Source organism: Drosophila willistoni, chromosome 3R (assembly GCF_018902025.1).
Source record: "Drosophila willistoni isolate 14030-0811.24 chromosome 3R, UCI_dwil_1.1, whole genome shotgun sequence".
Lineage (NCBI taxonomy): Eukaryota > Metazoa > Arthropoda > Insecta > Diptera > Drosophilidae > Drosophila > Drosophila willistoni.
In genome coordinates this window covers 20,384,680-20,411,005 of record NC_061086.1, presented here as the reverse complement: position 1 = coordinate 20,411,005, position 26,326 = coordinate 20,384,680, and the positions used below count along the sequence as shown (strand labels likewise).

Sequence of the window (26,326 nt, the reverse complement as noted above, 5' to 3'; positions counted from 1 at the left end):
ACAGTTAAAGTCCTTTTATTTCTTCATTTTTTTTTTTTTTGAGTTTCTGTTGCTTGGCAAACTATAACTTTTAGTTTTACTTTTGTTTTCACTTTTTTAACACTTTGTCTAATGATTTTTCTTTTTTTTTTTCGTTTTGTGTGTGTATGGTTTTTTTTTTCTTAACAACAAATAAATATTTATTTCTTTCTCTGAGAATGTGCAACAATTTAGCATTTTAAACCAATCAATTAAATATCTTTCACTTGAATTCAGACCCATTTATTATCTATACATAATATTCATAAATATACATATATGTCTATATACATATATATTTATTTATTTATCCTTCTTATTTTGTTTGTACACACATAAAAAGAAAAAAACATTTACGAAACCGAGTTCAAGAAACAAAACGGTTTGAAAAATGTTTTGTTTTTCTTTTGAAACTTTCGGTATTTCTTTGGGGAGGGGGCTTTTATGTAATGTATTGTAAAGGTACGCTTAAAATTTATTTATATATTTATTTCTTTACAGTGTGTGAGTTGTTTTTATATGTATTCACTTTCGTTTTGAGTCAGTACTTGAAATGTTTGCAAGATGAACATGATTCTTTGCTTTATCTTCTTGTTTAAAGTTTTTTTTTTGTTTCTTGGGTTAAGTTACCAAACATTTATGTCTATTCGACAGACTATTCGAATTTTACAATATGCAAATGGCATCTAAAAAAGCTTCGTCCGCAATTTTTCGATTAGATTTTGTAATTTTTGAGCAGTGTTAGTTTTTGTTTTATTTCTTCACAAATTACACTGAAAGTTTAGTCCTTGATTAGATCTTAGATATAAATCAATATAGAAAAGCAGACTATTTACATTCAAAATAAATGATTTAATATTTATAAACAAGAAAACAAAAATTAAAGTTTTACATAAGGAAACCTAAAGAAGTTTTGTATGATACAAAGTCGTACATAAAAAAGGCGACAACTTGGCATTGTTTTTGTGTTTTCATTTCTGATTTCTAGTTTATGTTTTGTGCTAAATATTACGTATACGTCGCTGATTTATAGAAAACTCCAAATAGCCCATAGGTTTCAATATATTATAGTTATCATATATATATATAGTTACAGATGCTTATATGTATGTAGATCCTGTCTATGTCTGTCTGTGTATAGTTGTGTTTTTCTTCGAGTTAAAGATTCTAGAGTTTATTGTAATTCATAGTTGTAATTTCAAGTCCTTTGTCTTTTCAACGCTCACCTTATGTCTGCCTCATAGATTCGACCAAACGTATTCCTTGATTGTAGTTGCCGTTGTGTTCGCAGCCAAAAGAAAAGTCTTAAAATGCACTCGACAAGGAAATGTCGTTTGCCAAAAAGACATTCAGTCCCTGTTGTCGCATCTCCACATTGACGGCGTTGTTGGTTGTGCCCTCTCGTCCTGGTTGTTTTGATATTCGCATTATCTTGCCTGTGGTGGATGAGGGAGGAGATGAAGTCTCCCAAGAGCGTGGCAAGCGTCCGACACATGCCCAACTGCAGAAGCACACAAACAGGTACACCAAGAGATATCGAATGGCCGAGTTGGGAGGATGCATTGGTGCCGCGTGCTGCATTGCTGCTGGGAACTCCCCTGGAAACGGAATGAGAAACACCTGTTTAATTTACATCTTTATTGCTGTTCTCATACTCAGACATTTTGGGGTTTGTGCTAAAATTAAAAGTTGTTAACTTGTCATGTGGGTTTCTTTGTGTGTGTGTGTGCATGTATATGTATCTCTTTGTGTAGAATAATAAACTAAAAAATACCCTCCTTTTGTACCGTTACCAATCATCTTCACCTCACAAAAAACAATTTTCATTTAGAAAGGAAATGTTTCTTATTTTGAAAAAATCATTGAGTATTTCGTTTGGTCTATGTAATCCCTTGTCAAAAAAAAAAACTACTTTGACAGCTTTTCAGTTGTTAGACAACAATACAAAATAGAAACTAAAAGAAAAAGGAATGAAATAAACAAAACGGCGTGTAAAAGAAAGCAGAAAGAGTGTCATACAATAGGTTAAAAAGCCACAAAACTGTCGAAGAACAAAAGCAAACTAAAGTTAAAGCAGCCGACTTACAACAATACCAAAGTAACTTCTGCTAGTTTAACCTAAGACAGGTGTTCAAAATTCTCTATTACCAGATAGTTGAGAGAACAGATGGTAAACTTAAAGTCAGAAATCTTGCTCGAGCTACAAGAAGTTTTCCAGTTTCAATTCTAGTTACAGTTTTACAGAAAACTCAACTAAGCAACTTTCAACTTTGCATTATCCATAAAGGAATATACATACAGTAATGTCATATATGAATTATTTTCCCACGAGCACTTTAACTTTACCGCTGAATGTTAGAACTGAAAGAGTCTTTGGTACGTCAAATGTCGTTGGCAGTCGATATTGATGCGGTAAGCCTCACAAAGAGTAAAAGCACAAAACAATTCCTTGGCTTCACTTTCGCTCCCCTCTATTTCTCTCTCTCTCTCTCTCTGTCTCTCTCTGACTCTTTCTGTTGTTTTGCTCTTACTAACACTCCAGGTAACAATGAGGGAAACAAGGAATAAGGGGGTCAGGCAAGGGAAATGTTAGTGGAAAAGTTGCCACTGCAACATGATGGCACAACACAAAGGGAAAACACAAAACAAACTGAACAATGTTGACGGGCGGCGTACACATAATAGAAATAATAGTAGGTAATAATAATAACAAACAAAATGTAACGGCGAACAACAATAACTAGCAAAAGTAGCAGAGAAACAAAAACGACGAAAAGCGAAAGAAAAATACATAATAATAATCAGAAACAAGTGTGCCAAAGCAGTTAACGGAAGCAACGCGCATTGCATGCACAATATGGTGACAAGGATGAGTACCCACACTAGAACCAGCACCAGCAGAAACACCACCATTACCCACACTCCTCTCATTCGAGTGGTAAATGGTGAAAGCAAGGCCCTGTGACATTATCTAGCAGACACGGTTGCTGCGACGACGACGACGACGACGATGACTACGACGAAGACAACGACGACAACGGCAACGACAACTTGACATTAGTGAAAGTCGCAAAGGAAGTGGCATGCAGCAAAGAGTGAAGTGGGATATAAGTGTATGTAGGATTGTGGAAGGATGCGGCTGGATGTGGGGGACAAGTTGTATGAGTATGTGGCGGCTGGAGCGCAACATAAACATAATTTTCATGTGCCACGCGTGCCAGATACTGCTGCATGCGGGAAAATGTCGCAACGTTTTGGGGCTAAAAACAAAAGCAAGAGAAAAAAAAACTCAAACATAGAAAAATGCGAGTGACATCGACTTCTAAATTCACTTTTACAAACATTTAACTAGACTAGGTAGTAATAGAAATAAATCCAATTGAAAAAGATTAAATGGAAACATTCATATGCCTAACGAAATGCAATTGAATGTAGAATAATATAATTAGGATGAGCCTATTAAAGTTAGAGAAAATATAATTCGTAAAGCAAAAATACTCTATAAAAGAGAAGAGTTCGCAAAGTAAAGAGCAGAGTATGCCCCTGTAGCTACATTTCTTTGGTAAATTAGAGTAGCAGAAGGGGAGAGGCAAGGGCAGTGGGATAGAGGAGTTTATGTGGTAGTGAGCATAATGATTACTGCTGCGCACACAATATTCAACCTTCCGAACAGAGTTTGCCACTCTGACATTCTGTTTAATTTTCACGTGCCACTTTTTTGCGATTTTCACTTAACCCAGCTCACTCACACTCCCTCTCTCTTCACATTTTCTTTCTCTCTCCATAGTGTCATCTTTTGACAGGAAATCCAGAATATTGAAACAGTTACCTTAGCCACCTTTTTCTTCACTCCTCTGCAAACTGTCAATTAGTAACATTTCATCGCCCTTGGAATGACACTTTTAAATCAATATTTGTACTTCGTTTTGTCATTCTACGGCTAACGTAAAGTTGCTCAAGTGTTGAGCAGTATTTTACCAACTAGTTTTGTTCTGTCTTAGTTTAAAGTTCTTTTGTTAAGGTTTTCGCTTAGTTTGTAAAGACTCTTAAAACTACAATTTACGACAGACAACGGCAAGACTTATTGTCAACACCTAATACTTGCTTTTAAACACTCGTTTGGTTTTTTGTATTGAACTTTTTGACCTGATTATGTGCATTTCTTGGGTTACGTGGCTATTTCTATGGCTTCCTTTTCGTCTAGATTTTCGATTGATATGCTGACTAAGCGCAAAAACGAATGCTACAGCAAGAAAAAGTGACCCAAAATAAGAGACTAATTTAGACTAAACCACTGATTGTAGGCGACATAACAAAGTCACAAACTTGTGCTTGGTTTTAGGTCAAATTACTGAGAATGGAGAGGCTTGCACGTAATCTCTTTTGTAGTCAAAGAACGGTTAATATATTCAAATAATAGTGAATGGTTAAAATGGTTTATAGCAAGTAAGTTTTTAAACTATTTCAGTAAGAAGGTAAGACTTTTTTTTAATTCATATTTCTAACATCAGAATACTTAAGGTCAGACTGTCCTAGCTCCTTTGTCTACTTCATTAGTGAGTCGCTGATTGAGATTTCATTCTGTTGCTCCGACTTATTCTTTTATCCATCTCAGAGTTAAGCTACATTCTCTTCATTTGTTAAAGCTTTTACTTTGGCTTTTACTTTTTACAGTTATCTTTTTATTTTGGTATTCATATTTTTGCTTCACGTTGTCCTTCACTCATTGTATGTCCTTTCTTTGTTCGTGATGTTGTCAGTTTGGTTGTTTGTTGTGTTGTCGTTCATTTTACTTACCATTCAGCACATGTACCGTTACGCTTTTGGCTTTTGCATTTGATGGATTACATTGATAATGCCCTGAATCCGATGGACGCGCTGATTTAATCAAAAGGAATGATGTCGTTGTATCACCTTTATTGGTTACAACCGAGACACCACCACGCGGCGAATCATAGTTGATAATCTGTGAATAACAAAGAGCAAAGAGATAGGGAATGAATGAAAATGGGGAAATTACAATTTGTTATTTGAAATTAGATTTCTTTGCTCATTCATCGTTGCTTACTTTCTGCTGTTTGTTCATTTTCTAAGTCATAAAACTGAGGGACAGATTACGCATACGCACTGTTGCACAGTTGGGGAAAATTAAAATAGGGTGGAACAACCCAAATGCAAACCCAAGAAGGAATATAGAATTCAACAAAGCAAAAGGACACGAAAAGAAAGATTGCGCATAAAAGCCAAAGGAAAACAATAAAATTAAATCCGTTCCAGGCAAAAGGAAAAAAAAAAAAAAATGAAGAGAAAAAAGAAGTAAAAACGGGCACTAATGGCAACTTCTCTATAGAAAAGGCATAACAATAGCCTTAACCCTAGCCTGCATGGCTGTTCCTCCAGCTCCTTCCCTACCAACTGTTGTCTAAATTCCCCATACAATAAGCTAGGATCCAAAAGCATGAAGTGTGTGGAAAACACCTAAAGTGGAAAACTAAAACGTGGCTGAGACAGCAACAAAGAAAAACCAAAATCCATTTTCAAACCCTTTTTTCTCTCTCACTTTCTCTGTCATCTTTTTTTTTTGTTCCAACCTTTTTTCCCGTTAAATGGCATTTTCTAATACAACAACAACAACATGAGCAAAAAAATTGGGGTAAAACTTTTTTCCCCTAGCAAAGCTAATTTAAAAGTTACTAAATTGAACACTAAAGGGTCTTTATTTTTTCCTTTTCTATTTATATACATGCATATATATATAAGTATATAGATTTTTTTGTTGGTTACTAAGGAAGCGATACTCATTGGGCAAAGTAATTGTCAAATTGACAAAAGTTGCAAAAAAACAAAACAAACTTACAGCATTGTTATGATTCCAAAAGATATAGGCCGGAGGCTCTGGTGAATTGAGTATGACACAGGTGAGATTTATAGTTGAGCCGCTTTCTATATACAAATCGGGTGCACCGATAATCTCGGTCGATGGTTCTGCAAAGTAATTTAGAGACGGAAATGTTAATTAATTATTGTTTTAATTTTCAGTCTCACAGTTATTTCTTTATTTGATTTGTTGTAGAGATTTAGGCAAATTTGCAAATGAATTTTACTCACAATCAGTAGAAATCAGAGAAACGTTTTTAAACCTTTCCCCCATTCCCGACCGCTACACCGCATTTGCATTGAGTTAATTTTCAAAGAAACCAATTGAAATGCTGAACAAGTGAAAACGAGGTGGCGAAGCACGAAATGCGAGAAAATATTCAGCATTTTAGTGTTATTTAATGCGAATGGCATTTTAATTTAAGATGAGTTTACCTTAATTGCATTTAACTTTAATGATACAAGTTGAAATGATGACTAAGGAATATGCAAATGATTGAAACCTGACCAGAAACTCAAGAGAAACTCAAGAGAAACTCAAGAGAAACTCAAGACATTCCATTGAGATGTAATTACATAGGTAAACGAGAGAGAAATAATCACAATGGCGAATGCATATCGAATTATTTCATTTCCCTTAAGCATGCTCAAATCACAATTGATTTGTTCTCATTAGGAAATATGTTAGCATGAAATTAATAGCATGATATACACAGTTAATTAGTACTAATTTTGACGGGTTTTCACAATGATGAAATTCCATGAATTCTTGAAGTAGAGACAATGCAAACCTATTGCATTTCAAATACAACTAATTGATGCTTTCTTTACTTACCAACAACATTCAGATGAATGTAATGACTCATGTGTGGCGTTGTCGATACTTGGCACTCGTAAACGCCCGAGTCACGATGTTGAGGATATTTGATTTGCAGCATCCAGTCTTCTGTTTGCGGTTGGTGTATGGCGCGAAAACGTTGATCCGATGTATAGGTATAACGACCAACTGTCAGCAAGTGTATATCTCGATGTCGCACCCAAGAAACTTGCAGCAACATCTTCGAAGGAGAAATGGAGATGGAGAAAAAAGTTTATGCTAAAGATTTCATTTGTAAAGTTGAATTTATTAGGTAAACAGTTTAAAAAGTCAATATACAGACTTGGCGAAAGCACAATTCGCTTTCGTTTTGTGTCAGTGGCACGTGTAAAATGTAAATTTTGTTTTGAAATACTTTATATATATTTCTTCTTTTTTTTTTGTTTGGGAACACATATGACATAAGGGAAAGGGCAAACCCCCCCTCAACCCGCCCTTATCATGACTACAGACAAATTGAAGGTAGCACCACACATATGGCCCCCTTGAAGTGGGCTTCCTCCCTCCCCCACCATGTAAAAACCACCTGCTGTTTAACTTTGGTGTCCTGCCTTGGCAGCCAGGCGCAACATTTTTAAATGACGCTGATTTAGGGTTCCTTCGCAAGGGAGTGCCTGGGTTGCTTTGAGTAGGAGCTGTGTTCGTGTCATACGTCAGCTGTGAGCATTTTCAATTTCAATGACAACAGCTTAGCAACATGCTGCTTAACGACAACGACAACGACAACTACGGCTACGACGACGATTGTGATGCCGCCAAAGTTAATGGACAAGAAACTCGGTCTTAAGTAGGAGCCAGCGAACTGGGTGATGCTCCAGGTGTTAGTTAGCAGCAGCAAGGTATAAGGGTAAAGTTTGATGCTGCTTAAGCAAAAGTTGCGTGTAATTAACACCAAGTGTTGAAACGGTTATAGAAAACACAAAGTCTCAACCTCCTTCCCTTTTCTCTTCTTCTCCCTTTACCATTTTTCACAAAACTCAAAGTTCAGGTCCCCAACCAACCGCAAAATTTGCTTTTTATCAACTTCTTCTTTTTCTACACTTCGTTTTTCGCGTTTTATGCCCTTCATCTTTAGCAAAAGCAACCAAAAACAAAACTTGATGCGCATTATGCTTGTTTACAGTATCGTAAAATTTTGGTATATCGATAAATATATATATATATTTTATATAGGAGGTGTAGCTATCTACATACATTCATACATACATATATATACACATCTCGCTTGATGTTTCGCAAACACATAAACAGCCCCAGAAATCTCCGACATTTTTACAACTCAATTTGCAGAGTGAATGCAGACCTTAAAATAATAAATTGTGTCATGAGCACGTTTTTTTCTACACTTTTGAATTGATGGTAGAGTATTTTTAGTAGAGATAGAGAAATTGCAAACACTCGATTTTAAAACTGTCAAGCAATTTGATGTTCTCTATAAACTTTGAAATATATTAAGTTAAACTCCACTAAATCCAAACGGTTGCCAATACATTTTTTTATAATCCTAGCAGCTAGATATTTTGTTTTTAAATTTAAAGAATAAATCCTAATCGAAGGCATCAAAACTTTTATTTTTAATCAAATTTCTGTATATTCGAATGCCATATTATATTTGAAGCATTTTCTTACATATAAGTTAGAAATCTAATCAAAAGTATTTCTAAACTAAATAAATTATTTTCAAAACAATTTGGAATATCTTAACCTTTAAAATTAACTTTTAAAATTCCCAATCGAGTCTAAACTTAATAAATTCAGTTCATTGGAAGCCAAATCCCAAGCCATTTTAAAGGGTATTCATTAGTTAAGTATTCGCTTAACTTCTTAGTACTTTTTTGCAGTTGTGTAGTAACTGAATTATTTAAAAGCGTTTCGTTTTTTCTTTTACAAATACATTTTTTTGGCGCAACTCATTCCCTAAGTTCATTACCGCCTGCTATGGAAAGCAAAAGAAACTGACTTGATGGGGTTGAGGGGTGGAGGTGCTAAAGTGCGGTTATGAAAAACTCTAATGAAAAACGTCATTAATAATGTAGAAAACATCAACATCCGTTCGTTGTGTATATCATTATGGATGGGTGGGTGGATGGAGAGTGCTGAGCAGAGCACACACATAAAACAGAAGGTTTTTTTTTCCTTTTGATTATGTTTGTGTTTGTATGGGTTAACTTAGGTGTTTTGGTTAAATCTCAGCAGCAATGATGTATTACTTTAAGGTAATCAGACGGAGGTGTCATGGGGGTGGGCGTGTTGATGTTGAACTTGCGGTTGCTGCCTTGTGGTAGTCCACAAAACTGAAAGCTAATTAGATTTTAAACTGACAACCGTAGTAAATGGAAATCTTTCAGCAATCTACATTTTCGTAAGTATGAGAATAGAACCACAGTTTGTTTGTTCGTTCAGTCAAAAACTACAGATTAAGAGATAAATTGTGTGTAAACTATAAGCAGTGAAGGAAAGTTTGTAAAAAGAATAATGGAAAATTAATATATCTTCACTAATGAACTTAAACTTTCTGTTGTTAACCCTCGAGCGTCTACATACTCGTTTATCTAACGAACTAAACTGACCTGGCCCACCAACATCCTTTTCGCATATACAACTTTTCAATTTCCCCACAGTTTTCTCACCCCTCCTTTTACCCATTTCTAATTTTAATAATCACGCAAATTAGTTTTCAAAAACCGCAGCTCAAACAATTCTCTGACCCCATAGCAGGAGGTTCAACTGAAGGTAATCACAGCCTGCCAGGAAACTTTTACAAAAGCTTAGGTATTCCCATAGTTTTTCAAATGTGTGTGTATGTGTGTGTGTGTGTGGAGAGAGCAAAAGTTTTGGGAATGCGGACAACTAACATATTATTATCGGAAAAATGGCATAGACGCCGCCGGAAACAAAGGAAGGCAAATGACTATGCCGCACAGGTTAGAAAACTAAAATCCTCATACTTCCACTTTTTGTTGTTTTTTTTTTTCGGGGTCCGATTTTTGTTTTTGGGTGTAGCCCCAGGACCGGAAGTATTGCAGGTGTATGTCGGTTGTTTTTTGTGTTTAGTGAAAATGCTTGCGGCATTTCCTTCCGTTCACGATGGAATTGAAGTTGAATAACGTAAAATCTCTTTCCTGTTTGGGTATAATTAATCATTTTGTTTTTGGCAGGCAAGAACAATTAGCCAAACCCCAGCATGTGGGCGGAGTTTATGTGCTAATTACCTTAAAGAACATACCACCCAAAGGAAGGAAAAAACGAAAAGCGTCACCCGCTAAGCTCATCGTGGTCGTCTAATATAAATCGCATTTTGATGGCAATGACATAACAATTACATGATAATAGAAGGATGGGTAGGGCATACCGAAAGTAAGGCCAACAGAAATGAAAAATTGACCACGAAAATGATCAATCGATAATTAAAATATTTATAAACTCACCGTTTTGTTGCCCAAATTCTTGACTCGACAATTTAAATAGGCTGTCTTGCCTAAAAGGGCGGTCACATTCTTGGAAGAAGCCTTGTCAAAGTATGGCCCAGCGTTGCGTGCGTCTTCGATTAGCTCAATGCTATTCCTATGGATGCCGGATGCAGCAGCAGCACCAGCTGGCGAGGCAATTGTATTGCTATTGCCAGTGGCCTTATGCAAGCTGCCACTGGCAATGCCAGTTATGGTGCTGGTTGAGCCACTGCTACTGGCATCGGTTGTCATTGAGCCTGTACCTCCGGTTGATGATCCTGCTGCTGCTGCAGAAGATGATGGTAATGATGATGTTGCCTGAGCATTTTTGCTATTTCCGTTGCTATTGTTGCTATTGCTGCTTCCGCTTCCGGACCCAACGCCATTGGGAGCACCAGCAGCAGCAGCAGCAGTAGACGTAGCAGTTGCTGATGAAGCAACATCGCTTGCATTTGGTATGGCATTATTACTGCTCGTCATATCCTTCGATTTGTAGGAGTCCCGCTGAGCGGCAAGCACTGCAAGCAAAAGAGAGAGACAGAAAGCAGATGGTTACAATTTTATATAAATTTCGATTTTTTGTTATAAATTTATCTTTATTTTTTTCAAAGTTACCCAAAAAACTATGCTATACTTTTTACTAAAACTTTATTTTTCGTAAATTGCTAGCTTTTAACATTCAGAACATACCTTTTACCAGCCATTTAGGTAATTAGCAAATTAAACACACACACATACACACATAACCTTTAGGGCAAACAACTTTTGCCATCTCCTCTGCCTCCCCTGTTCACTCACTTTGAGTTATCCTTCGTTATGCTGAGGCACATTGAACTTTCTTCTTTTTTTTTGTTGGTTAGTTGGTTGGTTAGTTACTGTTTTCTGACTTTTGTTTTTATGTTTTTCGTTTATCAAATTTTCATGTTATACACAAGTTTCATCCTCATCGGAGCAACAACTCCCACCCCTTTTTCTCCCGTGTTGTTTGTAGTTACGAGCAATTTTTATCCAACCATTTATCCATCACTTAACTGCTAGGACGCCGCAGTGTCTGGCCCGAGACTGAGACTCACACACACATATGTCCAGTTTATATATATCTCTTGATACATACACATATATATATATATATTTATGTATATATATCTCTGGGGCACTTGATACGCTTATTACGTCGCAGCTAGCGTCTTTTTATGACACTCAGTCAAGGATGAGCATGAGGAGGATAAGTTTTAGCCGGCAACCATTTTATAGAGCCAAAGCCAGGCTAGCGACTTTATTAGATTAAACATGTTGGGCATGACGTTTTTGTTGTTGTGGTTGTTGTTGCTGCCGCTGTGGTTATTGTTAGCCCAGAGACAGAGCCACAGACACACATAAAGACGAGAAAAAATACAGCATAGAGATGCTCCAACATATCAATGTTTCAAAGAATAAATAATATTTGTCGTGCGAATTATGTGTTGCTATTATTTCTTCAGAATCATTATATTGCGCTACCTATTCATACCTACGTCTAAAGAATTCCAATAAATTATTTATACCTAATGGTTAAAATCCATCTAAACAATGAAAGACTGTAGCTGTACCTATATATTGCGCTCATTTTAATATGGTTCTAATTGTGATTCCGATAGACCAAAAGGGGGATGTTAGATCTATTAGAGTCTTAATTTTTGCTGACACTAATCACTCAGGACTAATCTGAAATACTAATGAAATCCCCTAAGCTGCGAAAATATCTCAATTAACATGAGGATATCCCATTATCCTTGATAATTCGCCACTGTGTGTTCACAGTGATGTCAGAATCGTAGAATTTAACATCTCTAACAGACACACACACATAGACACAAGCTCACAGGGACTCAAGCACATGTTATATGTCCTTCCTACACCCGCCGTTGTGGGCACACCAAACTATTAGCTTAGCTTCAGCTTTAGCCCGTTGGCCATGTTACTGACAGATAAGTCGGTAGATCCTTGCCATTTTAGCTGCTGCTGCTGCTGCTTCTGTCACTGTTGTTGTTGTTGCTATTGTGGTTTTGTGTTATTGACAGACAGCCAAAGCTAAAGTCAGTTTGCGTTGCTGTTGCTGTCGTCTGCTTTTAGCTGAACCCGCTAGTTGCGTATATGCGCTCAGTTCAATTGGCAAAACCCAAACAACAATGTTGCTAATAACTTCGCTTACCCGTTTTACCCGCCTTCCAAATAGCTTCTGCATTTTCTCAAGCCCCCCCCCCCTTCTGTTTTGTCTGGCAAAACATGATAATAAATAAAATGCCTCAAGCTAGAAATTAAAATAAATTGACTGCCTGGGACAAAGACCGCAACGTCAACTGTTCGCTGGCAAACATAAATTAGAGCTGAACCAAAAAAAGAAAAAAATTTTTTCGCTTATTTCACCCCTCGACCCTGCTCTCATTTTTGTGTGTGTGTGTGGGTGTGGGGCAACCTAACTTTCCCACCGCCATCTTTTCGTATTTTGGCTTAAAAGCGCCCTGCAGAAATCACAAAGTCATATGCCGAGGTCGCAGTCGCTGTCGCTGTCTCCGTGCCCGTGTCCATGTCCATGTCCGGATCCGTGTGTTCGTATTCGTGTTCATGTCCGGGATGGCTGCTATGTTACGTTGAGTCGACGTCAACGTCAGCAGTTTGAACACAAGTAGACCGCAGGGCATGTTCCTGTTGCTCTGCCGCAGCTCCTTTGCAGTCGACGACGTCGTCGTCTTGTGGTTGGTTTTACGCCCGCGCAGTTATTATTAACATTGGCCCCGTGTTCATTGTTGTTGCTCCTCCTGCTCCATTTGCTGTTGTTGTTGTTGTCATGAACATTTGAAATGTCAAAACTTTTTCCACGTTGTCTTCTCCTTGCACGTAACTCTGTGTATGCTGTTCGTGTGTATCTGTCTGTGGCGAACTTTTAAATTTTTAAATTCACTTAAAAAATTAGAAACCGCTACACCCACCCACCCAACAAACAAAACTTTTCTTATTTAAATATTTAAAGGTTTTCATTTGTCAAATGTTAAATTAAATGGCAAAAAGCCATATGAACGCTGCTTCTTTTCTAATTCTGTCTCTCTCTGTGTGTGTGTGCCATTTTGTTAATAAAATTTCATGGCACAATTTTTGATATAAATTGTTTAAAAGTGTATTTTTACTTTCAAAAATGAAATTGTTCTGAGAAAAGTACTAAAAAAATAATCTAAGTAATTCAAACGAAAATTTGTTAAGCTGTATAAAAGTATTTTGTTTTGGAATCACATCAAATGAATTTTTTATTTAAAAGATATGGATTTAAGTGAACATAAACAAAATATTTATTGAACATGTTAAGAGAATTCACAGATGTCGTCTAAACTTTTTAAATTGCCAAAGGTTTTCAATTTGGAATTTGTTTTCAAGTTTGTGATTACGAAATAAATTTAATGTCAATATCAATAAACTAGAGGGCTGCATGAATGGAAGCAAAGTCAAAGTCAAATGAATCCATTCGAATTGAATTCAAATAAATGAGTGACAACTACACAATGAAATTAATGAGTGTGAGTTTGTACTTGTCATATCTCGCAAAATACGTAACTCTGTTTAATGAAAGGCAATGAATTGAGTGTCAAAACATCGAATTGTACTAAGGCACTCGAATCATTAGAATTATTCGAATTGACTCATTTTTATTGGGATGTTTAAAAGCAACAAAGACTAATTATTTTATCAAAAATGTATGGAAAATAATGGCGAAATGGGGGCTATTAAAATTAAAATATGCTATACACCAAAAACTTAAGGACACAGTTTTGGATTTGACAATTTGGGACAAATTTTGTAAAATCTATTTTTTCTAAATTAGATTCCTAGTTGCCACGAACCGTGAAAACATAAATAAGGCTTTCTAATATATTATAAAAAAAAAATTATATTCTTTAATCCATCATTTACACAATGGATCTACTTTTTAATATACTTCACTATTTGGAAAAAAAATTCTTCTCTATCTCTGTAGGGGGTTTGAACCCGATAACAACAGTATTGTAGTCTGAGTAGGTCCCCACTGAGCCACTAACCACTCTAGTTTTTTAGTTACAGTAATCACATATAGTTAAAAAATATACAATACAAATAAATACTAAATACTAAAATCAGAATTGGAATTCGAATGCATTCGAATCATAGCAACTCATTGACTCACTTTCTAACTCATTCAATTCGTTTTGTTTCGTTTGAATGTTGTGCGACTGATTTTTACGTCGCACACTCATTTAGTTGAAGTCGATTTTCAAAGTCATTCAACTCATTTATTTGGTTTTAAATGTTGTTAACTCGAATTGATTTTTCTATCATTCATGCAGCTCTCTACAATAAACAAAGAAAAGTTTAACAAATGTTAAAAGATCGTTTAAATGAGTGTGTTTATTTCAAATCGAACACTTAATTAGAATCAGATACGTAAGGCGTTCAATAGAAGCGATCATTATGGTGAGGTAGTCTAATAAAAATATTTGACCTTTAACATTCCAATGCTGATAATATCGCAGAATATTGCTAAAAGCGATAACTCTAGAATTGAATAAAATTAACCGTGAACTCATTTGTCTACTCGATTAATTATAGCGTGTTTCTTATCTATATGCGTTCCCCTAACCCTGGCCAGTCTATTAAAGCCTAATGAGTTCGCTCAGGTGCTGCCCAATGGCAATAGACTTTTCCTCATTAAGCCAATGCCGCCAGTGGCATACGAAAGCCATCAGCAACAGCGTAAAAGCTAACCCAAGGAACAAAAAAAAATAAAATAAAATGAAAGTTAAATACTAGTCTAACCATGCCAAAAACAAACATATAAGTAAACAAAACACCCTCCTAACAGATTCGCCCACCCACTCAATCAGAGCATGAGGAATTCGCATCGCCTGGGAGTTGGCAGAACGCCGTCCTCCTGTGCTCGTGTCCCACTCTCCTACTTTTAGGCCAAACAACATTGATTTCCCAAGACTTTTCAGGCACAGCAAAATTAATTACCTAACCTAAAAACGCAGCCCAAAAGAGCGGCCAAAAGAAATGATGTAAGCGAAAAAAAAAAATAAAAATAATAATAATAAAAGAGGAAGCCCCAAAGACGAGGACAAAAATTGCCGATGCCTGAGGTCGATGTCGATGCTGCTTTCTACTGAATGATTTTTTCTGCTGACTCATTTGGGCATGACAACCAAATGAATGATATCGAAAATCGAAATCAATAAATGAAATTGGTCAAATCAATTTGGCAACACAATTGTAATTTGCCCAAAAACCCCAAAAAAAAAAAAAAAAAAAAAAAACTGGAGCACAAAATTTGATTAAAGTTCTGCCTTCGCAATGATGTACCAAAAAAAAAAAAGACCTATGTTAGATACAAGCATCAAAATTTAAGAGGTGAGACGACTTGTTGATGCCCTACCTTAAATGATTTTTGTTTTATATATTGAATGACTTGGCTTTTCTTTCTGTGTTTATACTGTCTGCGTCTTTAGGTCATCTTAGACAAACTTAAACTTGCTTAAACTATTTAATCATGGAATTTGAAATAAATTCTTGGAACTTACCACCATTGCCAGATATCACAGCGACGATAACCACCAGCATGCTAAGCATTATCAGTGCTCTTCGTCGACAGCTGCACGAGAAGAATCTCTTGTAGCGACTGTTGTTGGTGTGTGAAGTGGATGAAGTGCTAGTTGTAGCTGTTGCTGTTGCTCTCGATGAGCTGCTGGTGGTGCTGGGCCAGAGTCTAGGGCAATCCGTTAAGCGGATTGCATCTGCTGTCGATTCTGTTGCTTTTGGTGGGGACTCCAAGTGTAGTCGTTGTTGTTGTTGCTTTTGTTGTTGCTGCTGGTGTTGCCTAGGGTTCTGGTGTCGTCTCGTAGCTATTAGTCGTTGCTTTAAATTCGTTGGTTGCTGCTGCTGCTGCTGTTGTTGTTGCTGCTGGCGCATTTCCATTTGAAAAGTTGCCATAATATTTCACTTTTAGGCTTAGTTTATGCTGCCGTTTTTTTTTCCTTTCCTTACACTTTTTCTTGCCCACTCTATTTAACTCTCGATGCTTCTGCCTTTTTCTGATTTAATTCTTTCTATTTGAAAAACAGTAGAACTGTGGGGCGTGGCCTCGGTGGGCGTTCTGTTTAGCGCCTGCCATTTTGCCGCGATGCGTGAAATTGCCCAAATTTAGCCTCTTTATTTATATCTCTTTATATATATAAACACGTTATGTATATAAAGAGAGAGAGAGACAATGTAATTCTATGCGGAAGTTGTTCTTTTTGATTTTTTCTTTTATTACATTTGGTGACTTTCTTTGCTAGTTGAAACTACTTTGCATTTGTTCTGCTTGGCTGATGCTGACAAATCGCTGCCATTTTCTAGCGATTTATATTCTATTTAATTTCGAATGGCAATATCTTTTTTTTTTTTCTTTTTCTTGGTTTTCCATGGGATATCAGTTTATCTTCATTAGCGGGACCCTTGTTGGCCATGCCATTTCCACCAGTTTGTTAGACCAACAGCTGCAAAAGAGATACAAAGAAAGAAAGATGAGCAGAGTTAGTAAGGAGAAAAAGAGAAAACAGTTTGGGGCGTTAAGAATGTTTGGAATTTCATTAAAAATTCAAACGTCAAAGTCAAAATAAATGGAAATTTGTGTGCGTATGCCGGCACGTGCTGTGTCCTTGCTCTTATCCTCCAGGTTAGACCAAAGAATGGGAACATTATTGTTGTTTTTTTTTTGTTATCTGGCAGCGCGTGGCTATGCGTCTGTGGATTGCTTTACATCTGATTTTTCAGCTGTTTGCTTTATGAATGTGTTTTTTCTTTTAGTCTTTCCTTTTTTTGGTAGAGAAACACCAAGAGGCTGGCGTGTTTAGCCTATATCGTAATGTGATTTTATGACAAACCGAACCACAAAAACAACATACATAAAGGAATTACAATTTTATTTTTAAGGGGCCCACATTGTTCATCAAATTATTAAATTCCTGATTTAAATTCCTCTTTAGATGCCAAGCTTAAGTTGTTGAATAAGTTTTGGGAAATTGAATTAGCAAAACTTTGCGGCCAGATTGTCAGAATCAATTATTTCATCTATCTCTTAATTAATCGAAGTTAAAATTGATTGATTCAAATGAAAACGATCCTTTGTGGTATCGCTTTGTTAAGAAGTGGTATTTATAATTATATTTAAGTAACAAATTTGACTATTTCAATAAGTGAAATTTGCAATATTTGAGTATCTGTTTCGATATTTCAAGAATATCGTGTCATAAAAGACTTTTAACCAATTTTTTTAATCTGTGGCTCAAATCTTTATTAACTAAGTCTATAATTCTGTTGATTACGAGCTTGTACTCCGATGTTATGTGTCTTTTTCTGAGATATAGGTATATTTTTAGCTACAACAAAAAGTGCTCATTTTGCTAGACTTTTCGAACTCGAGTTAGAAATTTGGAACAGTAATATTTTTTCGGATTTTTGCAAATTATAGTGGCTATAAATATTATTAAAAATTAATTTAAAAATTTCTTTTTCAGATTCAAATGATGTTTGTAAACGAATATTTTGAAAAGGGTACATTTTTCAATTCTTTCAATGATTCACTAAGTTAAAGGCCACCAAAGTTGAGGTGTGAGTAAGTTTATTTGAAGTTTTTCTATATATTTTTTGCATTAGATACATGAAAAGACACAGATAATGTCTAATTGAAAGTATGACGCGTCCAAAAATGTGAAACAATAAAAAAATTAATTAACTATTTCTAAACTAAAGACCAAATACATTAAAATATATTCAAAACTTGTACATAAAAACTTTAAGCACATATGAAAACCGTATTTTAGATTCGTATAAGTTCTGATCTTGTTAGTTGAAATAAATTCAGTATATATTTTAAGTAGGTATGCAATGCAGTTAATCAAATCATGATTTGGTCATAATAACCAACTTTTTTCTAAGCTGCCTCCTGAGACCTTATTGGAATTTATTAAATGTGTTATTTGACTGTTAACAGAAGAGAAAAAACTTTATCCAGCATCATTTCCCAAGGTGATCGTATTATGTCTATTTAGAAAACTTTTATTATTCATTTTCACAGCAAAACAAACAAAAAACAAATGTTTAAAAAAATGCAGCGCCAAAACAATGGGCAAAGCAATTTTCGGTGACACAATGTCCCTGTGACAGCTAGAGAAATAATGGCACTAGAGACAAAAGAGAAAAGTATAGTGATAGATAGACATAGAGAGATAGAGAGAGAGCGAGAGAGAGAAGAGAGGGACACCGTGAAAGGCAAGAGTAGAGGGGAAACTGAAAACAAACTCGCACAGCAACTCGTCAGAGTATAAGTTACAGCAAAAGTTTCATTTAAAACTGTCGGAGCAGCAGCTATCGCACTTTAGGAAAAACGAGAAACGCTTTGCGAAAACTTTTTGTTGTTTCATTTTCAGATGCCTTTAAAAAAACGAAAAAAAGAGAAAAAAAAACAACAAGAAGAAAGTTGAAAAAAAAGCTACGACGAGATGTCGATGTCGAAGTCAAGGAGGACACAGGACACACACAGTCGGGGGTAAGGAGACAGGACAAGTCATCAAGTGCAATGCCAGAGCTTGACATAATATGCAGCAGCCGGCATGGCTCTGGCCCCTCAGACAAGTGTCGATGCGTGGCAAATTCCAGTGAAATGTGCCACAAACTATTTTTGCCTCTATTCTGTACGTTGCTTGGTTTTTGGGTTTTTGCACATTTTTTTTTTGTTTTTTGTAGCTGCAGAACAATGGCAAGAGATGTTGAAATTGTTTGTAGAGGCATGCTTCAAGGTGTTAGTTTTAATTAGTGCCAAGGTCTGCAGGCAACAGTGGGTTAACGTCACGATGATGGGACATTAAATTGTACAAGCAGCCCATTAGCCATCCAACTCATCCTTATGCCATCCCCACAGCCCCAACGTTCCTTCCGACATGCATAATTAAAGTCAGCCGCCTCATTATAATTTCCATTAAAAACGGTTCGAGTTATATCCACGTGCCTCAACCCCATTGCCTGGGATGTTTATTCAAGCGCATTGGGTCATTGGGTTGACATATTAAACTGACAGCTGTCATGTGCAACAAAGTGACTTTATATGCAATTTGTCCCTCTCCCTCTCTTTTCACATATCGCCTCAGGTCAAACCCCCGTTAATTAATGTAATCTATAATGTCCAGGTAATTATGTTTGATTAAAAACCTCAAACTCCATAAATTTACTTTAATTATGTTTCAATTTTGTATGTTCCCGACAAATGAATTGCAATTTGTATTCTTTGCATTTCCCATTTATTTGTTCAAATATATTTACAAATGATTTTTATTCAAAATTGTATGCCATTAATTTACAATGTGCATAAAAACAATAACCATGATTAAGTGAACTAACAAAATAAAAAACAAAAAACGGACACTCCAAAAGAAATGTTCGATTAAGCCGAACTAAAGCTAAACTACAATTGAATGGGAAACCATTTAAATATAAATATTTTTTTATTTTGGTGCTTTCATTCATTGTTGTTATCTAAAGTCAATGTAAAGCCTTTGTTATGAAAATATAATTGCAGAGAAAAACAGCGAAAGTATAACTGAATAATGTATTCGGGTTGCTTGCTTTAACCCCAATTTACACTTCCCCAGTGACCTAATATTCAGTTCAACAAAGACATGTGGATAATCCTACTAAAAGTGAAAAAAATACTGAATTACGTATTGAGTTCATTTTATGGTTATACCAACGTGTGAATACCCTTGCAAATTGTTTTATTATCATGGGAAATGTTCTATATAAACCTACCACACTATCAAGAAGTTTAGGAAACTGCATCTCAACTTTATTGAATTGTATTTTTGAATTTCGAGAGATTTTTTAGTTTAGCTAATTGACTACTTTTAGTAGAAACCTTTGGTTAACCTACCTTACACTCTATTGTGTGAGGAAGATATTCTTCCGACGTAATACGTCCGAATCCGTGGCCTATATTATTTTGGCAAATTTATGAAATCTAAGGGCTACAACGTTAATTGAAGGTTTTCTTGATAACATTAGACATTTAAAAACGGAAACACGTCACTTATGACTAACATAGTAAAGCTTATTTAGTTAGAATTTACATATGACTAAGAAAATACGTTCAAACATTCAAATTGGCCATGGTTTGGGACATATCGTATGTTATGTTATGTATTATAAACATTATTGTGTCCGTCAAAAACCTGCAAACACTATTTGAGGCCTTTTACAATTAATTTATTTTCCACTTTGAATTGCGCAATGCGAATTTAGACTAAGCTCTAATTATACACTTCATTGCAAATTCTACTTTACTATATAGGTCTAAGTTTTATCGGCCTGGCTTATCAAACAAATTAAATAATATTCATTTCAAATGATTATGTCGCATTCTTATTTAAATATCAAATATATCAGATTTTGATTCTGAAACTGCTTGCTACGAACCGCTTTAATATTTAGTGTTCAAAATGATGTTTAAATTTATTTAATTTATTTGGATTAGAATCAAAATCAGTTACAAGTTTGTAATATAAATCTTTACTTGAATGCTACAACAGCACCATGAAATAGACAATTCTTTCAACGGTTGCTGAAGTCTGTCATGCGCCTTATGACTGGTTTCTCAGAAATTCGTCCTTCCACCGAGACACTAATCTGGCCACGCTGGACAGATTAACTTTTTTTCCAGTAAGTACATGGACAGGTTGCTAGGCCAACCAATTACACGATTAAAATTAAACGGGTCACTTGGCATGTAACATTACGACGGCGATTATAGCCCCTACTGATGCTGATCAATCAAATAAATAAAATGTACTTAAACAATTATGAGTCTCTATAATCCTGTAAGTTGGTAAAGTGGGCAAAGCGAAAGCGTTTAACATTTCTCTTGGAATGGAGTTTGAAAACTATGCAAAGCAACTGTTGGGAAACAAGAAGAGAACTGCAATATATTCGAAATAATTATACCTTTTTTCGAAACGATAACAGACTTTTCGAACTATTAGTTAGTTAGATAGTTACTTGAATGTAAAGGTCGCCCAGTGTTTTAAATATAATTGACTGGTTCTTAATGAATGATATAATACTTATATTTTACCTCCAACATTTATAACGCGGATGCGCAGCACAGTTCATTGGATTCTGAACAGATTATTATACATCCAAAAAGTGTATTTGTACATTAGAAATTCATAGTATGAATAGGGTTAATAAACAACAAATAACTCAAAAATATAAATCTAAATAATACTTTAACAGTAAGTATGCAATCAAAAGGAATCAAACATCTCATAAAACCTTTTAGTTAAGCTATAATTAACAATCTGACTACGCAGTAATAATATTATTAACTCTATCGAAACATAAACATACTTACTATGATTTAGTAGGAAGTTGTTCTTCGTAAATATTTACTTCATACTTAGTTAATGAATTACTCGTGCGTAGCTTCTTTGACAGTTAAATTTATAGTAGTCTAATTTTGGAGTCCGTTCTATTGGCTAATTCAAGTCCAATTCCAAAGAAACGTAATATTTAGCCTGATATATTGATATTGAGTTTGGTTTATTCTCAACTGAAAACTTTTACCCTTACCCCAATGAACTAAAATTAGTTTACCTGAATATCCATCTATATGTATGTATATCGAGACGATGAATTAATTATCTTGTCTCTATAGCCGTTCTAGGAAGTTAATCATGTCCTTTCGTAGACAGGGCGCCGTTTACCTTTTTTCATTAGCATAATTTCATAGATAATTTCAAGTGGATAGACAGATAATCCTTTCATAATGAAAGTATTGATCGGACACCCACCTGTTTACACACACACACATAGACGGTGTGTATTTGTCATAATGAAATGGAAATCCCCAGTTGACCTTAGAAGGATACAAAAAACTGCAATGCCACAACAAACAATTAAAAACGGACACGCCCACCTTACCCTTCCAAATACTTCCACACATGTCCCCAATGACGTTTTGTATATTAAACGATTATCGACAATAAAAAATAATAATTAAATAATTAATTAGCCTACTAAATGAAATCAGATTTTACCTTTATTTTTGTTAGCAGTTTTCTCTTCGGGTTTTTTTTTTTTGTCCTTGTTATGTATATGTATAATCATTTAATTGATTTGCGGCTTCCGATTTTTTTTTTAAGTCTTAGTTTCTACTGGTTAAAAGGAATTTTTATAGATCATCGAAAGGGTTGTTTAAAAAATGTAAAAAAAATAACAAAAGAAAACGGAATCAAAGCAAAAAATAAAAAAAAAAACCGATTTCCTTAAACCCTTTTGTGTATGGGCGTAGAAGGGTAGCCACACACACAGCAACCCCCACCCACCCACACACACACACACACACAAACACACACACGTGTGGGAACTCTGCCGTGTGATTTCTGTGTTTAATGTTCCCTTTTTCTCGTGCCACTCTTTTTTATTAGAAATGCAAATTGTTATGGGTTTATTTTTATTCGTTTTTTTTTTGGTGTTTGGTGGTGGCCTTAATTTATGTGTCTGAAATGTTTTTTTTTTTTTGGGTTATTTTGTTGTAATTTTCCTGATGAAAAGTTGCCAAAAATTAGGCAAAAAAGTTAGGACCAGTTGACGGGCAATGTTGGCGGCCTTCAAGCCAAACAACAACAAAAAAAAACAGAAAAGAAGAAAGTTGAAAAAAAAAATGTTGTTCAAACTTTTACAATGCCCTTGAATTGAAGGTAAAAAAAAGAAGAAAGTACCCAAAACGAACAGGTGAACTCTTAATGGAAATTATTAATTAACAAATTGTGTGTCGAAAAGTTCTTAATCAAAATGTATTAATTTGTTTTGTTTTTTTTTTAGCTGTTGTTTTGCAAGTTGTTGGCACTATTTTTCACTTTTACACACTTTGCATATTTAATTTGCTTTCTTTTCTTTGGCTTTAATTATTTTACTTTATTCCCCAACTTTGCTGGTTTTTGGTTTTATTATTAATAACTTTTTGTTAGTGCACATTGAATTGAACTTTTGTTTTTTAGTATTTTTTGAATTTTAAATTTGGCAATTTGCCGCACCTAAAAGTTTGGCCCACTGTCACTCTCTCACAGTGGGTGGAAATCTATTGAGGTTGTCCCTTTATCCTTTTATGCTTTCTCAATGCCCCACTGTGTGATATGTTAAGTGAGCCTGAACCTGAGCCTTTGCCTGTGCGTGGGCGAGGCGTTTCAGTTACCGCTAGAACGACCGAACGAAACGACTGCACTAAATACACTGAAATCGTTTGGCAACCGATTCGCTGTTAGGGCCAAGCCAAACCAAGGCGAAGCCAAAGCTCTTTCAAATGTTGGCAAGAAAGAGATAGAGCAAGAGAGAGAGAGCTTTTCTGGTGGGTTGCACAGTGGGGCAAAGTTACATTGGCTCTAATAACAAGCTCGTTTAGCTCACTTCCAGTTGAAAGTTTCGATATGTTCGAAAAACTTTACCGCTCTCTTAACTATCACACATTCTCTTCACCCGGTTTTGTTCTCTCTTAAGTTATGTTATTTGTTGACATATTCACAAGAGCCTCGAAATAAAAAACAGAATAAAATGTTTGCTCTGGCTCGTGCTAATGGCCAGCACCACGGGCTAAACACCACAAGCCACCGCCAGTTACATTAGATGCATCTTTGTGGCGGCTGAACAACTGACGAAAGATTTACGATTGCCTTTCCATTGTACACTGTTTCTTTGCGTTAATTGGACTCACTTCTCCCAATGGCTGCAGTTTTCAGTCCTCACTTACATAAATAGACAGAGAGAGAGACAGCCAAATAGGCAGCTCCAGACACTCCGCTTTGCTTAAGCACTTAGTGCACATTAAGTGGACTTGGTCTTGTTCTTGGGATTGGAATTGCTATTGGCATAGAGTTTAGTTGGTAGATATGTAGGTTCAGAGGTCGGGGTTGGTGGGTAGATTGGGTGGATGAGTCTGTGTGTCGTTTGGCTGCCTGCCCAGTTCAGCAGGCATGCTGAGGGCCATTCTCTGGCTCAGCCTGTCCTCAGAGTTAACTGACACTTACACATCGCACACTTATGCCAAATCAAACGCATTCAAGGATACGGCAGAGATCTGTTCAAGAGCTTTGAACTCTAATCGAAATTTGCACAGAAATTTCATTAAATTATTTAATCCCCTATGCATTTCTAAACTGATTTTAGTTATTCGTTTATTCTATCGTTGTTAGTGTAATGAAAATTTCTGTCATTCTATTGAAATTATTCTTAAAAACTATTTTTTTACTTATCATTTGTAATTAGTTGAGTATTAAGAATGTTCCAACTCGAAATAGCAAACAAAAATGTTTATAAGTACCTAAAATCTGTATCATTATTTCTTTGGTTAACTAAGGAAGTTAAAAATGTTACATTTTCCTATGCAGAGTTTTCAATTTACTTTGTTTAAATCGTTTAAAGTTCCAAGCTCCGTCTCTGGAATTATTAGCATTGATGAAGTTTTCTTTCTCTTGCGTTTTTAGTTGTAATTTCTCTTTAATATTTTTAATTTTCTTTCCAAAGGAAAAGCTGAATAAGATATGACTACATTTTTGTATTTATTTCTCGTCATATTTTGCCCACCAACACCAAAACATAATTTTTCTTTAACAATTATACATAATACGAATTTTAGCCAAATCGCCTTCCGATGGTCCACGCGTTTGCCCCATATCTCTCTCCACGGGCTTTCCTTCGATCAAAGCGCGTATGGTTGGTTTAGTTGGATCCTTGGCAAAGGCATTCTTCGAATAATGCATTACGCTTTGATAGTCATAGGGGACATTGAATGTGGTGGTCTGTTCCATTGCCATGAATTGTGACCAATATTTACGTGGAATATTATCATAATCGATTTCCACATATTCATTGCGATCCGGACGACTTTGTTCGTGAAAGAGACCCAGCACATGCAGCGTTTCGTGCTGAATGACACCCGGCATGGAGAGACAACGTTCGGTCAGCTGAACATCATGGGAACCAAATTGTAATGGCTGATATCCAACACGAGTGCCGCACATATTTTTGGACTTTTTGAAGTAGACATAGCGACGACCGGCCGGAGGATTGCCAGTCATTTCCTCAAACTGCAGGCAGGTTTGATCATTGAAACTGGACACAGCATAACGAACATTTGAGGCTTCAATTTCACTGAAATTGTTGGCTATTCGATAGTAGATCCTTTGTCCTGGCCAACGTTGTAGTGGCGATTGCAAAGCATTACGGGTCTTTACCTCTGCCTGCTCATCATCCACGTGTATTTCGTTGTAGTAATTCTCATAGTCCTCTATGCCCTGGGACAGAACACAAGTGTCCCAGAGACCAACGACCATTAGAAGTGGTAAACACACTTTCAAATACATTTTGCTTTTGCCAAATACGTAAATTGCACTTGGTTCTTTTATACTTAATTGCACGAAATTACTTACACACATTAATTTATACAATTTTATTTAATTATCTTCCTCAATATGCCTGCTCCCATTTACAAAAATTTAACCAAATCATATCCATTTGCTATTACGACCAAGTTGAAGCTGACTTAACTGGCTTGACTAAAGGTTTGCAATATAATTTGCATAACTTAACATACGATACAATGTTTATATATTTCTATTCCCAGGCATGATAATAATGACTCTACCACAGTGCCGGCCAGAAAAGTCATTCAGGTAAGGCAATGCTTTTATTAGTGAACCAAAAAGGTTAATATTTGCTTTAGAAAATTATAAGAAGTTAGCCCAAAAATAATTCTCAACTATGCAAATCTTTATCTCAGCCGATTTTAAAAACTTGCGTTTCTTTTCCTATCAATTGATCAAATTTACCTAATTATTTAAAGGACATGCGGCATGCAGGCCGCCCTAAAAGTATGTTACATCAAAATTCTTGTTAAATTACGAGTCCAAAATCTAGAAAAGTACTTATAACTTGACGGATTGTGATATTCTTTGGTCAGATTCAAGTCCTTGTTCGCCCGCGTAGATTGACATCTTCATTAGGTGGAATGCCCCTCTTT

General features: G+C 35.7%; 2 protein-coding genes across 3 annotated transcripts; both read right to left on the bottom strand.

Annotated features, from left to right (window-relative positions):
• Positions 1-941: 941 nt before the first annotated feature.
• On the bottom strand, positions 942-22,381 carry LOC6647338. 2 transcript variants are annotated; one of them, XM_023178570.2, is made up of 7 exons: positions 22,350-22,381; positions 15,804-16,760; positions 10,201-10,739; positions 6,731-6,953; positions 5,876-6,003; positions 4,816-4,984; positions 942-1,638 (listed from the first exon to the last, which is right to left on the bottom strand). In XM_023178570.2, exons 2-7 carry the CDS (start codon positions 16,210-16,212, stop codon positions 1,241-1,243), a joined length of 1,866 nt encoding a protein of 621 aa, XP_023034338.1. In that variant the 5' UTR covers positions 16,213-16,760; positions 22,350-22,381; the 3' UTR covers positions 942-1,240. The 2 variants fall into 2 exon arrangements, with proteins under 2 accessions (XP_023034338.1, XP_002070491.2); XM_002070455.4 differs by having other exon boundaries at positions 1,245-1,616.
• A 2,533-nt stretch (positions 22,382-24,914) lies between these two features.
• LOC6647339 (zinc metalloproteinase nas-13) lies at positions 24,915-25,640 on the bottom strand. Its single transcript, XM_002070456.2, has one exon. The coding sequence runs from the start codon at positions 25,638-25,640 to the stop codon at positions 24,915-24,917; it is 726 nt and encodes a 241-aa protein (XP_002070492.2).
• Positions 25,641-26,326: the final 686 nt, after the last annotated feature.

Bases quoted from the DNA above. Each gene is read 5' to 3' on its own strand.
- LOC6647338 (XM_023178570.2), bottom strand. From the start codon at position 16,212: ATGGCAACTTTTCAAATGGAAATGCGCCAGCAGCAACAACAACAGCAG. The intron at 4,985-5,875 runs GTAAGTTTGTTT...TGTTATTCACAG, and splicing joins TTTGGAATCATAACAATGCT to ATTATCAACTATGATTCGCC. The intron at 1,639-4,815 runs GTAAGTAAAATG...TAAATTAAACAG, and splicing joins AACGGTACATGTGCTGAATG to GTGTTTCTCATTCCGTTTCC.
- LOC6647339 (XM_002070456.2), bottom strand. From the start codon at position 25,640: ATGGTCGTTGGTCTCTGGGACACTTGTGTTCTGTCCCAGGGCATAGAG.